Source organism: Barbus barbus, assembly GCF_936440315.1.
Source record: "Barbus barbus genome assembly, chromosome: 4".
NCBI classification, from domain to species: Eukaryota; Metazoa; Chordata; class Actinopteri; order Cypriniformes; family Cyprinidae; genus Barbus; species Barbus barbus.
In genome coordinates, this window is record NC_136732.1 from 27844387 (window position 1) to 27861903 (window position 17517).

The 17517-nt window shown below is 38.8% G+C and overlaps 1 protein-coding gene across 3 annotated transcripts in view; it reads left to right on the forward strand.

Annotated features, from left to right (window-relative positions):
• Nucleotides 1–10714, forward strand: part of LOC306868842 (retinoic acid receptor alpha-B) — a 148801-nt gene extending 138087 nt beyond the window's left edge. For all 3 annotated transcript variants that reach the window (XM_079415243.1, XM_079415244.1, XM_079415245.1), the window contains 6 exons: nucleotides 2759–2900; nucleotides 6968–7128; nucleotides 7228–7404; nucleotides 7507–7711; nucleotides 8054–8212; nucleotides 8303–10714. In XM_079415243.1, the coding sequence (XP_079271369.1) occupies nucleotides 2759–2900; nucleotides 6968–7128; nucleotides 7228–7404; nucleotides 7507–7711; nucleotides 8054–8212; nucleotides 8303–8505 (1047 nt within the window). In that variant the 3' untranslated portion in view covers nucleotides 8506–10714. The remainder of the gene's footprint in view (nucleotides 1–2758; nucleotides 2901–6967; nucleotides 7129–7227; nucleotides 7405–7506; nucleotides 7712–8053; nucleotides 8213–8302) is intronic.
• The last annotated feature ends 6803 nt before the right edge of the window (nucleotides 10715–17517 follow it).

Below are 17517 nucleotides of genomic sequence, written 5' to 3' on the forward strand. Positions count from 1 at the left end.
GGCCTTTTGATTGTGGACTTGTGACTTTTGTCATGTGTTTGTCATCAATGAATCCGCTCTCCAGGTGAGATGGATGTCGGCTGTACAAAGGGTACCTTTGCTCAGGATTCATGGGATATTTGGCTACTGATGGAAACACATTTTGTGAGGCAATGTAGAGCTAATGCTTTATTTTCAGCTGAATTGTGCTAAATTTTTTATGAAGGCTGTGCAAAGTCAATGTAAATGTATTGCTTTTATTATAAAAGTGGTTGAGTTTTCAAACTTCACAAGCAAAATTGCTTCCCACTGAAAAAAGAAATGTGCAAGGAGCGTGCAACTTCATGTAGTGCGTCTACAGCAGTGACTGACCTGCTGATACTGGTCCAGGAAGAAGCGTTTCATCTGCATCTACCACAATGACCTCCAACAATGACCTCCAGAAGATCAGAGCTGGCATGAATAAAACATGCCCGATGAATGAGAGCTCCTCTGTAGGGAGATCAGGCCTCTGGGCAGCGCATTAGAAAACCATTTCGGCTCGGCGAGGACACGTTCTGTCACACATCTGCCATGCTCACCTTTTCCTTTATTACTTTTTCATAGCTGAGACCGAGTGTCCTTTCAGCATGCAGGACATGTCCTTGGACACACGCTTTCGGTGAAATGACATGAGTGTTTTTAGATGGCAGCCACTGGACAGACCTGTCAAAAGCTCACGCATACTAAAAGCTTCCCTGGGTGGCCTGACTGATATGTTGAAGGCTTTTCCACTAAAAGCCTTTGGGATTATTGTTTCTAAACCAGAGATGTTTTTACTGTAGGTTTGCTTTGAAAAGAGTAGCATGACTAGAATGCATACTGTTCATGTGTAAATAATCATATCAATATAGCACCAACCATAGCAGAATGTTTCACTTATCAGCAAGTAGGTTTTTTTTTTATTATTATTATTTATTGAATTTTTGGTCAATTCTGCATACTCTTCCCGTTTTTTTTTTTTTTTACATATAGATTACCTTTGTCACCACTGAACGCTTATTTGATCTTTGAAGGGGGTCATATGATGTTGCTAAAAAGAACAATATTTTGTGTATTTGGTGTAATGCAATGTTAATGTGGTTTAAAGTTTTAAAAACACATTTTCCACACACTGTACATTGTTGTTACTCCTCTATGCCCTGCCTTTCTGAAACGCGTTGATTTTTACAAAGCTCATCTTTCTGAGAAGTGAGGCACGCTCTGATTGGCCAGCTATCCAGTGCGTTGTTATTGGCCTTGTGAAAATCTCCCCACACCATGACGTTGACATGTGGGGGCGTGTTTGAATGAGCCGTTTTAGGGGGGCGTGGACCAGTCTTAACTTTTATAAAGAATATCTCTTTGGTTTTGAGACTTTAGTCTTTGCAACTTCAGGGATCTTATCTAGGCACAAACGGCTTGTAACACTCCAAAGAGAAAGGAAAACTTGAAATCGCATCATACAACCCCTTTAAAAATACCAGTTTAATAAAAAAAAAAAAAGAGTTTAGCTGTCTTAAGTAATTCTCAAAATAATTTTTTGTTTTTCCTACTGTAAATTGTAATTCCTAAATTCACTTGTAGTATTATTTATCCAGAAACTGGTTACATGTAATCTAGATTATGTAATCAGACTGCAAAAATTAAGTACTTTGTAATTAGGGTATATTACATATTAAAATGCAGATTACGGTTACTTTTTATTGATTACATGATTGCATATTCACACAATGTCAGTAAAATATTCATAATTTGAGTCTAAACAGCCTACTGTGTCATTTGTCTGACTCTATTCACAAAGAAGGAAATGGTACATTTAATGGTAAATTTAAAACAAGTTTGATAATCTAAAAGTAATCTTAAAAACCTAAAATGAGTAACCTGTAATCATGTAATCTGTGATCAGTAACTTGACCCAATTTGGAAGTCGTCTACCCAGCTCTGTATTTATCCCTGTTAATAACATGTGAATGTGGCTTTTATCAAATGTATTCACCTAATTGGAGTGTAACTAGATTTTATTTCTATTACGTATTCACACTGAAGCATTGAAACCCATACACTGTGTTACCGCTCAGCCCAGACAGTGAATCCCGTAGAGCGCCGCTGATACCCATGTGCCCAGCGGCAGTCACAAGGGAAGCTTTCACTGTTAATCCTCAGCCAGAGAGCCGTGGTTGCAGCTGAAATCCCTTCCACAAGCCTACGCAATCGCTGTTTGGCATCTGCTCTCTGATCGTATGTGGCTTCAGCTGCATCGTTCCTGCTTTTGCCGTGTACTTTTGTGACCTCAGACTGACTCTCTGCCCTCGAGAGTCTGACCAAGCAGTAATTAAGATCAAGAGAATAATATGATTCTCTCACTTGCATCCCTTCGCTTGAGTCTATGTGGGTTAAGCCCCGCTGGGAATTAGCCAATAGGAACCTCTGGGCACTTGAACTGGGAGATAATACCCAGCAGCCATAATGCAGTCGATTCTAAACCGAGCTCAGCCGGCCATTATGCCAAGAAATAATATATGTGTGTGTGCGAGAGCTGTATCTATGCCATGGTTGTTCATTTGTGTTTTCACATTTGTGTATAGTGACTATATGCATAATGTGAATATATGAATATTTGGTCAATCATTAGTGACTTTATATAACTGTTCTTCCTCAGTCTTGTCGACTTCTGGGGGCTGGTGTTAATTCGCTTGCGTGTGTGTCATTTGTAAACCTTCCCGCTATATTAAACCTCTGTGCTTGCTTTTCTCCTCAGGGCTTTTTCCGAAGGAGCATTCAGAAGAACATGTTGTACACCTGCCACAGAGAGAAGAGCTGTATCATCAACAAGGTCACCCGTAACCGCTGCCAGTACTGCCGGCTGCAGAAGTGCCTGGAAGTGGGCATGTCTAAAGAATGTAAGTGTCTTTGTTGTTATACTACATGCACTAAACGTCCCTTAATCATGAATGACTGGACAAGTTGACTTACTTTGCTGCTCTAGTGTACTAACTAACCACGGTACCCCCAAATGTGATGGTCCCCTTGCGAGAAACCTCCTTCCTAACATATAAAGGCACCTATATACATTCTAATGTGTAAAGGCCCATTTAAAGTGTAAAAAAAAATACATTTTTTAAATATTATCTGGAATTTACAGTACAGTATTTAAAATACTGCATCCTTATTATTTTTTTGTTACACCGGTGTATTAAGCAGCACAACTGTCTTCATTATTAATAATAATAAATGTTTCTTGAGCAGCAAATCAGTATATTACATTGATTTCTGAAGTATCATGTGACACTGAAGACTGGAGTAATGATGCTGAAAATGTACATTTAACATTTGAAAATGTTTTAAGGTAGTTATTTTAAATATTTGACAATATTTGAAGAGTTTATTTGCAGAAACCGATAAACGGCACTTTTTAAAAATAAATTAGCTGATTGCCGTGCATTATTCTCCACATATAGCGAGATCTGAACCCTAAACGCATTTTGTCAAAAAAGCCGGTATTGTCCACTTTCAAGGCATCGCGATTTCACGTTTTACTGCAAACGCCATCAAGCGCCCTTGGTGTTTTTAAGCCGATAAGTCCATTTTAGCGAATCAGCGTGCTGTGTTCAGGTCAGGTGACAAGGCTACTTTCACTTTGAAAAGACGTGCTAGCTGAGAGGAGTTTTGTCAAAGCTGACAAAGTGATCAAGGATGGGTAATTTCGACGAACTTGATGAACCTGTGATATCATCTTGCAGGGCGTAAAAGGAAAATAAAAGCTGAAACGTTTTCACAGAACCTTGCAAAAGCAGCGCGTTACAATGGTGAGGGAAAAGCTCCGTGTATTGTGTGTAATCACATCCATACACTTGATGATCAGAACAACAACAACGTTTGTCAGGCATCTGCATTGTCATCTGAGGAGACTACAAAGATTGAACGAGTGTTTTTTTTTAAACTCTAAAACATGAAATGTGGAGTTATCTGCTTTTGCCAAAAAATGACTGTTGGAGTGATCATCTTTTGCTATAAAACAAACGTTTAAAGTTATTATTACTTTTAGTTATTAAAAGTTAGTATTACTTAATCAAAATAGCCCAACTGCAGTTTGATTGATTTTACTTGGAATGCGCAATAAAAAAAAAGATGATTTCTGAAAAAAGTTATCGGTTTTTGCAAATCAACTCTTCATTTGTTTTCACTGTATTTTTGATCAAATAAATGCAGCTTTGGTGAGCATAAGAGACTTGTATTGCTACTATTATACTATTTTGTACAACCAGAACTGTATACTACAGCGTATGTTTAGTACGCTATACTAGGAAGGCCTCTTGTCAGACGTTTGTCTCTGTCTGGTCCAGCTGTCACCACCTACTGGACAGAGTGCTGAAGTGCTCTGCACGGATGACCAGTGAAATGACATTTCCCAGAATTATTTAAAGCACACACTGGGTATTGTCATATTTCATAGTGATGTTAAAGGATGTTTGTGTTACAGGCTTGGGTACAAGCATGTAATGAGGTTTGCTGTTTTGTTAGATGTCTGTATGATTTTGTGCTTGGACAAACGAATATCATCTACATTTTTTAATAACCGCTTTCTCAAAGTCATACAGTGGCACATTATTATTACTTCATCTGATGTATCTGTTGCAGTAGGACGTAATTTAGTTGCTTTTGCCTTTAAGAATAAATATGGATTGGATTTGTATGTACTTTTGTTCTGTTATTAGCATGAAAGTACACTTTCCTTTCTGTGCTGTACTGAACTATAGTTTGCTTTTTCTATCATAAAATCTCTCCCCCAGATTTGTTGTTTTACATATTTCATTCTCTCGGCCTGGATATGATGGCGCGCTCTTGTCGTCATAAAGTTGTTTGCGAGCAGGTTTCGTCTTTTCGCACATGTCGTGTCGTGAAAGATTACCTCCCTGCGTTAATAGTTCTTTAATGGCTCCATTAAATTGTGTTTTCTGAGCCCACGCTGGCACCCAGCTCCCTCTGGAGAAATGAATGTGTGGCTGTGGGGAGAAGTGAGGGAGAATCATCCTTTACCACCCTCTCACTCGCTCCCCTGCGTGTGTGTGGAGGAGGGAGAAGAAGAGCCGTGGAGTTATCTTTAGACCAAGGAAGGAGTCCTAACCAAAAACGGCAAGAAAACATGAGATAAAGGAGTGATTGAGGCTGTGAGAGCAAGAAAACCAAGAGATTGTGAGGTTCCAGGAAAACAGAGCCAGAGAGGGAAGGAATGCAGGCGCAGAGGGAGAGCCTGTTTAAAGCTCTTTAAAGCGGGCTGATATTTGTCATGTGACGTGATTAGATTAGGTTGGATTTTAGTGAAAGCAGAGGCCGTTTGTCACAGTTATTAACAACCACCAACATTCATTTCTCATCTCTGCACGCTGCACACCATCAGCACATCTGTGTGTGTGATGAAACACAATGAGTACGTTTACATGCACGATCTTACATTGATTATTTTTACCAGTGAACTTTGCAAATCTTTAGTGTAATTAATATTTTCTCATCCCAGTTTAATGTGCAAAAACAAGCAAGTAAACCACTTCTACCTCACAGATTTCCCTGAAAAGTGTAAATACTGGGATACCATCTAAAGATTGTTTCAGCAACCCGATCGGCTTGATACAGAACCGATGGCATGAGATTGACGTGCCACTGATGGGCCAAAAATATAATCCCAAGATGGGCATTATTGTCCTGAATTTGGTTGCAAGTGTTGCTGGAATGACAGACTTCATCGTTGAAAACTTGACAACATGTAAGATCACAAACACTACTGTTCAAAAGTTTGGGGTCAGTAAGATATTTTAAAACATTTCCGTACATGTTCTCAAAGTCTCATGCTCACCAAGGCTACATTTAATCAAAAAAACAGTAAAAACAATAATATTGTGGAATATTGATAATATATATAAAAAATAAAGATTCTTTCGGGGTTCTTTGAATAGAAAGTTAAAAATTTATTTATTTGAATTCAAACCTTTTGAGAAAACAAATGTATAGCCTAAATGGCAATACTGTCAGTTTTCATAATTTTATTGTGTTCTTGCTGAATAAAAGTGTTAATTTCTAAATCCTACTGACTTTTGAATAGTACTGAATGCTTAAAACTCTTTTTCAGGGGTAGGTCACTATTGGTTTTATGCAAAACCTCATTTTTCCTGTTATCCTGATTTTGCTCTGCATGTAAACACTGTTAATGGGGTTTTGGTGTATTGTTCACATTTGTGTTTACATTGACGTCAAAGCCAAAAGGAAAAAGGCGTTTTCAAAATCTTGCTGTAAACACTTTTCTTGCATTGGTGTGTTTGTATAATGAGCTAGTTGGAGAGTTACCAGTGTTTTTTTTTCCTTTTCTGTATGACTTTTCTATTATTGTGTAGTTATCTCTGTATTTTTAAGGCAGGTGAATGCATGTTTTCAGTGTCTCGGAAAGAGAAGGGGAGACCTCAGAGAATCAAATCCGTGGCATTTTCCCTCTTCTGATTTAGTAATTGAGACTCTCTTACCTAAAGCTCTTCTTGAACTGTCACATCAAAGCACTTGGTTTTTATTCAGCACTTTCTCTCTCTGGAAATACTGCAAGAAATGTATTTCTATATGACTGTTTGTTTTTTTTCTTTCCTGTCTCTCTATATGTATATCCCCCCCATATGTTCTCTGATTCTCCTACTTAATCAGTCTCCTCCTCTTTCATTCATTGTTGTTTTGAAGTAAATTAGCTGCCAAAATGATCGAGACACAAGAACATTCATCTGAAAGAGGTTTAACGGTGTATGATCTGCTGTTTTCTCTAGACTTTTACTGCCATCTTGTGGCACATGTATATGATTAGCTAGATTTTTCTTTCTTAGTGCCACTTCTGGTATAAAGTATAGAAATCTACTTGTACGTTTATGTATAGTGGAGTGGTTAAATCTGATGGTTTGACTTTTTTTTTTTTTTTTTCTTCCTGTCCTTGCAGCTGTTCGGAACGACCGGAACAAGAGGAAGAAGGAAGAGAAGAAGCAGGAGTGTTCAGAGAGTTACGTCTTAAGTCCTGATACGGAGCAGATGATCGAGCGGGTTAGGAAGGCCCATCAGGAGACCTTCCCCTCCCTGTGCCAGCTGGGCAAATACACCACGGTAAGTCAGAGGCAATGCAGCTCTTAACGGTGACGCCCTCATGGAATTATGGGTAAATGAATCACAGAGTAAGCAAACATTGTCTCTGTCCTCGAACAGAACAACAGTGCAGACCACAGGGTTGCTCTGGATGTTGACCTGTGGGACAAGTTCAGTGAACTCTCCACCAAATGCATCATTAAAACAGTGGAGTTCGCCAAGCAGCTGCCCGGCTTCACCACACTCACTATCGCAGATCAGATCACCCTGTTAAAGGCCGCCTGTCTCGACATTCTGGTAAGAGCACAACGCACTCACTTGTGCTCTTGTGTCTAAATAGTGCATAAATAGATGCATTGCAGCAGTGAATTTACTGGTGTCTTTCATTCTCGACTACAGATTCTGCGAATATGTACACGCTACACACCGGATCAGGACACCATGACGTTTTCAGACGGTCTGACTCTGAACCGCACGCAGATGCACAATGCTGGCTTCGGTCCACTCACAGAATTGGTTTTCGCTTTCGCCAACCAGCTCCTGCCTCTGGAGATGGATGATGCAGAGACGGGGCTTCTCAGCGCCATCTGTCTGCTGTGTGGAGGTACTGCAGCTTTTTGACCCAAATCCTGTCGAATACACTTTTTGCCATATTTTGGTTTGTGAATGTCATATTCATATAATTTTTTTCTATTCAGTCAGTAGTCACATAAAACTGACTTTTTTTGGTTTATTCATTGTATTTTTTATCTGATCAATCTACGCGAAGATGTGTTGCACTGCGTGAGGAAAATGGTGGTCACACCAGATACTGACTGGTTTTCGGACCAAATGGAGTTTTCTTCCATTTGGACGATGTTTGAATATAATTTAAACTCTCTTCAACTTTTTATGCTTGTGTGACTTTGTTAGCTGATGTTATAAAACACTGTGCACTTGTGCTCAGATCGGCAGGATCTGGAGCAGTCGGATAAGGTGGATGTGCTTCAGGAGCCGCTGCTGGAGGCCCTAAAGATCTACGTGAGAAAGAGGAGGCCTCATAAACCACACATGTTCCCCAAGATGCTAATGAAGATCACAGACCTGAGGAGCATCAGCGCTAAAGGTGACATTCACAGTCACTCTTTGAACATCAAGCTTGAATCAACAAGAATCCATTCTAACATTATACATTTTTTTGGTTTTTCTCAATCAGGAGCAGAGCGAGTAATAACGCTGAAAATGGAGATTCCCGGCTCCATGCCTCCACTCATTCAGGAGATGCTGGAGAATTCGGAGGGTCTGGAGGGTGGCGGTGGGGCGAGAGGAGGAGGAGGAGGAGGAGCACCACCAGGAAGCTGCAGCCCCAGTTTGTCTCCCAGCTCGGCACACAGCAGCCCCTCAGCTCACTCCCCCTGAGTCTCACCTCCAGACAGGGCTCCGTACAGAATGAAACTGGTTCTAAACCAGAAATAAGCCACAGCTGACCAGCACCAGAAACCAGAATTCCGGTAGACTTTGATCCGGGCTGACCAGACCCGAACAGTTAATCTGGCCGGCTTTCATTAGCTGAAGACCAATTGAGTCACACACAGGCCGAGCCTGCCCAAAACTCACACTGTCATTAAAACCACCAGAGATTCAGTGACTATCAGAGCCCTGCAGCTTTTCACGTGACGGTGGTCAATAAAGATGGCAGAACAAACGCCCTGTGTGTGCAGAAGCGGCTCCTAACTGTGTCTTCCCAGCTCTGCTCCTATCACACAAACTGTGAAGGCCCAGATAAGCGCTCCTTCTCATCTGAGGGACGCTTTCTCTTGAGCCTGTGAAATTATTTTAGAGATTTCAATCCCTTAAAAGCAAGCTAAAGGACATTAGGACGTCAAATGTCCACAAGTCAGGGACATTTTGAACTTTCCAGCTGTTTTGGTTCTGTTTCTTTGTTTTCTTACAAAAAGATATATGAATATATGAAATCTATATTGACAGAAAAATGAGATTTGAATTTTGTGTCTTAGGTGGAATGCAGAACAGTTCTTATCTTTTCTCTCTCACTTTTCTCTCAAGAGTTATGGTCGACCCACTGTTACTCTCACTCCAAGACAGTCCTGTTCACGTCATGCACAAGGGCACGTCACACTAGCACTGAAAATCATGCGATGGGGTTAAAACGTAGTTTTGTCCAGTGAGGAAATGATTTGGAGATGTATTCACAATGATCAACTTGGCAGTTGTGGCAAAGAAATGAAGGATCTCATGTAAACAATCAGCTTGTGATTATGATGTGTGTGAGATCTCAGAGCGGTAAAGGCCTTTGTGTAGCTTTTTAATATTGTTTCTTAATTTACTCTTAATTTTTGTAATTGTCAACTGTCGAAAGACAGAGACCCCCTCTACACAGTATTAGCAGATGAGAAAATAAAAAGAGATTTCCAAACATAATGACTCACAAAGAATACAAGACGAAAAACACGTCATTTAAGAAGTATTGAGAATGTTGTAACAGAGCATTGAAAACGTTTTTTTTTATTTTTTTTTTCTCTTTGCCTGCACCTCAGTTTGTGGTAGATTTGTTTGTAATCATCTGTCACGTGTGTGCTGAGATGCTTCCACCGCCGCGTCCTTCTCCTCTGTACCTTACAACATCACTGCCTCTGCTCTCCTGCAACAATCATTGAACAATTGTCAACAACAACACTGCCTCTGTGTGACAATCACTTTAAGTAAAGCTCACAAACAACTCTGCCTCTGTAACACACACTGATCTGTGCCAGACATCTGGGTTTGTTTAGCTCTAAAAGCATGAAACGAGTACTGATTTCACAGTTATGGTTGCCTAGAAATGCTTTATTAAGGTAAGACCTTGTACCGACGTTTCTGAAAATGTAGCATTCTTTTGTTTTAAATGAAATTAATCTTATTTGAACTACCAGAGACATTTTATCATTATTTACTCCTCATTTTATTCCAAACCATATGAACTTTCTATTGTGTGTGTGTGTGTGTGTGTTCTGCAAAAGAAAGTCGGTCATACAGGTTTGGAATAACATGATGGATTTTTATTTTTGGGAGAACTGTCCCTTTAAGTCAAACATCTCGATAAAATGAATGCGTTTAGGAGGCTCCATACAATCCAGTTCTGGTGGATCAGTGTCAGCATATCATTATTGTACCAGTTTACAACAGCTCTGCCTCTGCATCACGTCTGCTGAACCTGTCGTCACGAACCTTTGAACAGTGGGCCGAAATGACTTCTTTAACATGTTCCTCTGAGGGTGGAGTGTGAACCGTTTCACTGCAACTATGCACAGAGCTCGAGTCCATTCACTTCTATCTACCTGTTGTGAAAATCACAAGCCTCTTCCAGTCGCTCAGTACTGTCTGTTTCATTTGATTCTGCATTCAATGGTTCACCGCTTTTGAGCCATACTGCGTCACAGACCTCGACGGGCCTCTTCTCTCATTCAAAGGATGACAAGCAGAGATCTACACGACGTACAGCACAAACCCTGTACTGCTTTAACAGTTGTTATACAGTCAAACGCACAAAAATGTTTCTGTTGTGTCAGGTCCCTGGATGATAAGAGTAATGTTTAATAAAGACTAATGTTTTGTGTTTCTGACCATGCTGGGTTGTTTGTGATCTTTTTTTAATTCCCCCACAAAGCTGTGGTTTCCTTGTTTCTTTGAGTATTTGAAATATTCTCAGGGTCTGACCACATCATAAAAAAAGATTTATGAAAGCTATTTAATTATTAATTTCTGTTCAAGGGGGTTTATTGTTAGTGTGTGCTATCAGGCTTCTCTCAGGGCTGCTCAGCGGTTAATAGTCAAAAGTGCCACAGTATCTAAATAATTTTAAGTTTAAACAAACAGCTTCACGTCTGCTTGCATGTTTCATCTTTGCTTTACAAAATGACACTTCCTCAAATCTTTCTGCTTTATCCGTGTTTAAAAAAAAAAACTATTCTCAGAATCAATACCGCAAATTCAACAAGATTTCACATTGAACGATAAACTTAAACCCCATTTCCATGTACTTTACATTTGAGCATATAGGGTTTATCATAACTCTCTCACAGCTAAACAGTTTCACTTTTGTTGCAGAAATCACTTGATATGCAGTTGTCATATATATATGCCGTAGTATCGTTTTTTTTCTACAGATTAGAAAAAAAGACATTTTGTGTGGGACATTAGATTTATCACATTTTCCGTCAGTGAAGATATCAGAGAGTCACCGCAGTCTCCACCAACGACACTCACCAGATCCCAATCACCTGATTTCTGATCACCGCCACCTGTCAGCACTAATCAGCAGCACTATATCCCTGCACTCCTCCCGTTCACTCACTGTCTGGTCTCAAACTTTCCTGGTTGACAAACCTAACCCACTTACCTTTTGTCTACTTACCAGTTGCTCCAGTGTTCCTATCCCTGTTCTCCAACGCTCCAGTTCTCCACGCTCCACTGTTAGCTCTGGATCCCCTGGATAAGGAAACAAGGACATTAACACTCAGATAAGCCCCAAGAGACTTTCCCATTCCCCGCCAGCTTACCCGGACTCACTGCTCATCGCATTCCCCTCTGCTGCTTTTCGATAAACCTGTTGTTTGAATTGCACTTACCTCTGTGTCCCATGTCTATCTGCTGACTGAAGAAACATGTATTTCACCACAATAATGGTGTAGTTGCAGCATCTGGAAAGAGTTGATTAATGTCAATTAGAGCAGCAGTGCCAAACCTTGCTCCCTTCCTGAAGGCTTCAGTTCTCCAGCACTCGTATTCCTGTTATTTTCATGCAATCCATATAATTCACGAACATCTAGATTAGCTGGTTTGATTAGAGTTGGAGCTAAATTGCAGGATGGAAGTCCTCCAGGAGCAGGGTTGGCTACACTAAACTCAGATAAAAACAGTGAAGGTCACATCATTATAATCACTTATATAAAAATATATATATTATATATATTTATGGTGTTTCCTGTTTAGGGGCAATAGACTGATGGACAGATCAGTTCTTAGCATACACACAGTGTACGTTTCCGTTCTTACCAAAGCATCATCAGCTCTTCTCACTTATCAGAAAGTAACATCTTAATTCATGTACATTTTGAAAGAACGCAAGCATGGCAACGCCAAGACCTTATCTTCTCACTTTGATATTTGGTGAACTCGGTTTTTAATTCTATTTTTCATAAGAGATGGCGATTAAAGATGAAAATATAATTGATAATAGTCTTCCTTTATCACTGCACATTGCAATGTTAATATCACAGTAATATTTCAACTTTAAAACTGTCTAAAGATTTTGAACTGAATAAGTTGGTTGGTTGTGCTATCTTTTTATCATTGTGTCGTCATTTCTCAGACTTTCACTGAGCTTTTGCACTTGTTTTTTTCTGAAACTGAACTGAAACTATTTGCTGATGCCAGAAAGTAAACTGATACATGTTGATATATCTGTACGTTTGGGTTGATATGATTTTGAATTAAAAAAAAAGACATTTACCAACATGTTGACTGATCTGAACAACTTTAATCTGCTTCGTGAAAATGAGCTGTTTAGTAAACTAAACAGATTTAAAATTCAAGATTCAAGAGTTTTATTCGTCACATACACAATTATACAGAGTATAACCAGCAGTGAAATGTAGGTCAGGTCCGCTCCAAGGACAGTGCAATTATAAAGTATACAAATATTAAGAGAAGAAAAGTAGAAAAAAAAATAAATAAATAAATAAAATAAAAAGATAGATTATAAATATAAATGTGCAGGTCAGTATGTTGTTGACTTAAATAGTACTAAGAGGAATGTGCAAAATAATGTGCAAAAAAGTTGTACAGGGTATATAATAGCAGCAATATGAGGTAGAAAAAATTATGAATAGCTTATTGATATGGTGATATTTACATGGAGTCAAGTGATGTTATGACACAGAGTTAGAGTTTAGGAGCCTGATGGCCTGGGGGAAGAAGCTCCTCCTAAGTCTCTCAGTTTTTGCCATCAGGCTACGGAAGCGCTTACCAGATGGAAGCAAAGTGAATAGCTGGTTACCAGGGTGATTTGAGTCCTTGAAGATTTTAACAGCTCTGTTTCTGCAGCGTTTGAGGTAGATGTCCTGCAGAGAGGGGAGAGCAGACCCTGAGATGCGCTCAGCTAAGCGCACAACTCTCTGTAGTGCTTTGCAGTCCTGATTTGAGCTGTTTCCATACCACACTGAGATGCACTGAGTCAATACACTTTCTATTGACTCAGTGCATCTAAAATAGTTCTAACAATAATAATTTTCTAAAACTTCTCGCACCTGAATGCAGATATATAGTCATGTTAACACATGGTTCAGTGCCCATAAACATTCTCGTGCTCATCTAGATACTAGAGTTTTACACTATAAGTTTGGAGGAAGAACTATAAGAGGTGACCACAGAACCACAGGTCATTCCCACCATTATCACTATCCCAGTGCTGGCCTTTCCGCCTCTGCCTTTCACAACATCACAGCTGTGATCATCAACATTCAGTGTCACTGCCTCACAGTAGAAAAAATAACGGTTAATACTGTTCATTTTAAAATTGTCTTTGCCTATAATAATAATAATAAAGTACAGTGTTTTCTTTACACAAAAAGAAAGAAAGAAAAATACAGAAAGAGATGGTATCTTAACCCGCTGCGCTTAGTCACAGCCAATACAGCAACATCTTTTCTAGATTTTTACATTTCTAAATGTAGGCCACTAAACAAACGAAAAAAATTATTAATGCTTAAAGACATTAAAGTATTTTTTTAAAAGATGTTTAAAAATGTTTGCTGCAAATTGTAAAAAAAAAAAACTACTTGAAATTGTGTTTTGAGGAAAACAAAAAACAAAGGCTAAGCCGCTAGGTTATTATTCAGAAATGATGTAAGCTAAAATGCCGGTAAAGGGTCTTGTTAAAAGCTCGTAGACCAAGACAAACAGTACAGTTAGCCTCAGACAGCCATCAAGAAGGACCTTCCTTCAACAGTGCACAGACCACAAAGAGTAAGCTATCTGCTCACAACCCTAGCAGCTGGGGAGATAGCACTGTCTAGGCAAGGCTCAAGGAGACCACTACTTAAAAACAATCGAAGCAATCGTTGAACTAGCACATAGATGTCCACAGATATCTATGTGCTAGTTCACAGATCACAGATCAAACTGTGCAGGCCACTAAGAGTGGGCTATCTACTTACAAACCTAGCTGGAGAGATAGCACTGTCTATGCAGGGCTCAAGGAGACAGTTTAGCTCCAACCCTAATACACCTGATCCAGCTAATCAAGGTCTTCTGGATTACTAGAAACTTCCAAGCAGGTTCGAGTTGGAGCTGTTTGGAGCTAAACTCTGCAGAGCTGCGGCCCTCCAGGAATTGAGTTTGAGACCTCTGTTGTAAGGGGAGTCAGCCCTGCTAGCACACAGTTATCCTCAGATAGCTATGATCTCAGGAAAGGGCTCACTGCAACTGCAAGCTAAAAACACAGCTAGCCTCAGACAGCTGTATTTAAGTGGGCCCGTTGAAGGACTGGAATCCTGGATCCACACTAATCCTTACATTTAATGGATTAATAATGTATGGATTAATAATCCTTACATCATTACATGTCACTGCTGGTTACACTTAGTGTAAATAGAATCCATCGCTATTTGCACTTAGTGTAAATAGCATCTGTCACTAAAAAAATATGCTATTTGCACTTGGTGTAAATAGCATCTAATTGAGTGTAAATAGCATCTATTGCTATTTGCACTTTGTGTAAATAGCGTCTATCGCTATTTACACTTAGTGCAAATAGCCGCTGCCAAAAAAATATGCTTTTTGCACTTGGTGTAAATAGCATCTAATTGAGTGTAAATAGCATCTATTGTTATTTACACAGTGCAAATAGCCGCTGCCAAAAAATTAACCCAGCGTTAAAATAACCCAATAAAATGACCCAACAGGCTGAACCCAGCGTTTGGGTTTTAAAAAAAATAACCCAGCACCTGGGTAAAAATATAAAAAATAACCCAATAAAATGACCCAACAGACTGAACCCAGCGTTTGGGTTTAAAAAAAAAAGAAATAACCCAGCATTTTTTAGAGTGCATCATGGCCTTCATAACAATACAAATTATAATATTTTTTGTGTTTTCATTAATCAAATTATTGACCTCCCAGATTGTTAGTTGATTGAATAAAGTTATTAGTTACCTTATATTAGTAGTTACACTTCAAAATGTATCTGAATATTTTTCTTTAGTGAGGAGATGGAATGTGTAACAGTAATCTTTGACATGCCGAGTTCTGTTTTCTGCTCCCAGGGTCACACTGCCATGTCACAGAGGTCATCGGGACCTCCCATCTATGTGACCAACAAGTGATTACAACATTTATGATATTGATGTGTCTGCATGTTAGAACATAATTTGAATATGGTTTTAGTCTGCCTTTTAATCTCTGAGAAGCTGCTTTCATTGTGTGTGTGTAGTTACCCTGTTGAAAAAAAACAGCATCCCTTACGAAAAAGAAGTTTATTCAAGTGTGCTATTAGTATACTTCTTTTAAACTAAAATATGACAGTACTTTTAGTGTACTTTTTATGTACTTCTCAGAAATGGCCTTTATGCACTTCTCAGAAATATACTTAAATTGACATTTAAGTATACTTGACTTATACTTAGAAAAAAATCTAACTATATTTGAGCTATACTTGTGCTCCTAGAATCCGTGTTTTCACTGTTATATGATAGGGGGTACTAGTACACATCTTCTGTACAGAATTTCCAAAACAAATTACAAGAGGAGAAGAAACCAAAACAACAGATGCTTCCAAATGTAATGTAACACGATCATAAGACATAAAACAACATCAAAACTGTATAACGTTATGGAATAAAATGTCAACCAATGAAGAGGTAATAATGACTGTCAAGCTTTGGGGTGTTGATCGACTCCATCTACATTTTGATTATCATTCTGAATCCAATTCATTATCTTTTTTTCAGCTTTTTGTTCAAAATGTTGTTTATGAAACCTACCCACATTCAAGTGTTTAAAAAAAGAATGCATGAAGCTAGAATAAAATGTTTTTGTTTACAAACAGATACTCTGTTCTTTCTTTTGATGTTTTGTATGTTCAGATATTCATATAACAAAATATATACAAATTCATAAATAGGGACATAGTAGTATACTTAAAGTATAATGTAAAGTTCACTTAAAGAAAACTTACAAGTATATTTGCAGTATAAAACTACTAAACTAGTAGTTTACTGAGACTATACTTCAAAGTATACTAAAAATGCTACTACACGTATTTAATTAGTACACTATCAGTATACCTATAGTATTTTAGTATAGTTGCAGTACAAGCTAAAAACTTGTATGTAAACTAGTTGTGTACTCAAAGTTTACTACTGGTATGCTTAAAGTGTACTTAAAAGTGTATTTTATATACTAGAAAGTGGGCCAATTTAGTCCAAAGGAGTACTGAAATAGTACACTTACGAGTATACTACTAGTACACTGATATTTGTATACTTACTACATAGAGTATACTTAAAAATATACTTGAACTTTACTTAAGTATACTTAAACTTGAAGTATACTACTTTTTTGGTAAGGGATGTGCTGGTTAGGTATGTTTTGAAGCATGGCTGCTGGTTTAAGCTGGTCTTTAGCTGGTCATGAGCTGGTTTAAGCTGGTTCTTAGCTGGTCATGTGCTGGTCCTAAGTAACTAGCTCCTGCTCAGGACCAGCTTAGGACCAGCACATGACCATCTTAAACCAGCTCAAACCAGCAGCCATGCTTCAAAACATACCTAACCAGCATATGCTGGATTTTTCAACAAGTTAACCATATTTGATAAGATTCAGGGCAGAGCCCAGCAACCTTGAAGTACAGATAAGGGTTCTCTCTGTATGTGTGTGAGTGTCTGTCTTTGCAGCTAGATGCGGAGAGAGTCCTAAGAGGAAACTATCATTTGCCGTCACCCTGATGTCCAGGGTATCAGATATACATCTCTGGAGAGACCTATTGTGTCTGACCTCTGATCATATGCTTTGAAGTTTACGTCCATGTGTGGAGATTCTCTATGTTATCTATGTTTCAACCAACCAGAATCTCGCTTACCTATGTATTGACATAATTAGTGACCTCTGTTATAATACAATTGATGGTGTCTTGAACATGTATGCAGAGTGGCCTACAATCTCCATCGACAGTGTTGAAGCTGACTTCTGCTGATGAAACTGCAAACTATTTTCTTCAGTAATTGTCTTTTAATTGATTGCATCTCTGACTCCCGGTCTTCTTTCATACCTGGTTTTGGGGTTTAACTGTAAATTCCCCTACACTGTCCTGCCAAAGCAAGGGCTGGAATATAACCATTCTCAGATGGCTATATTATGCAGGTCCCCAGTCATAGT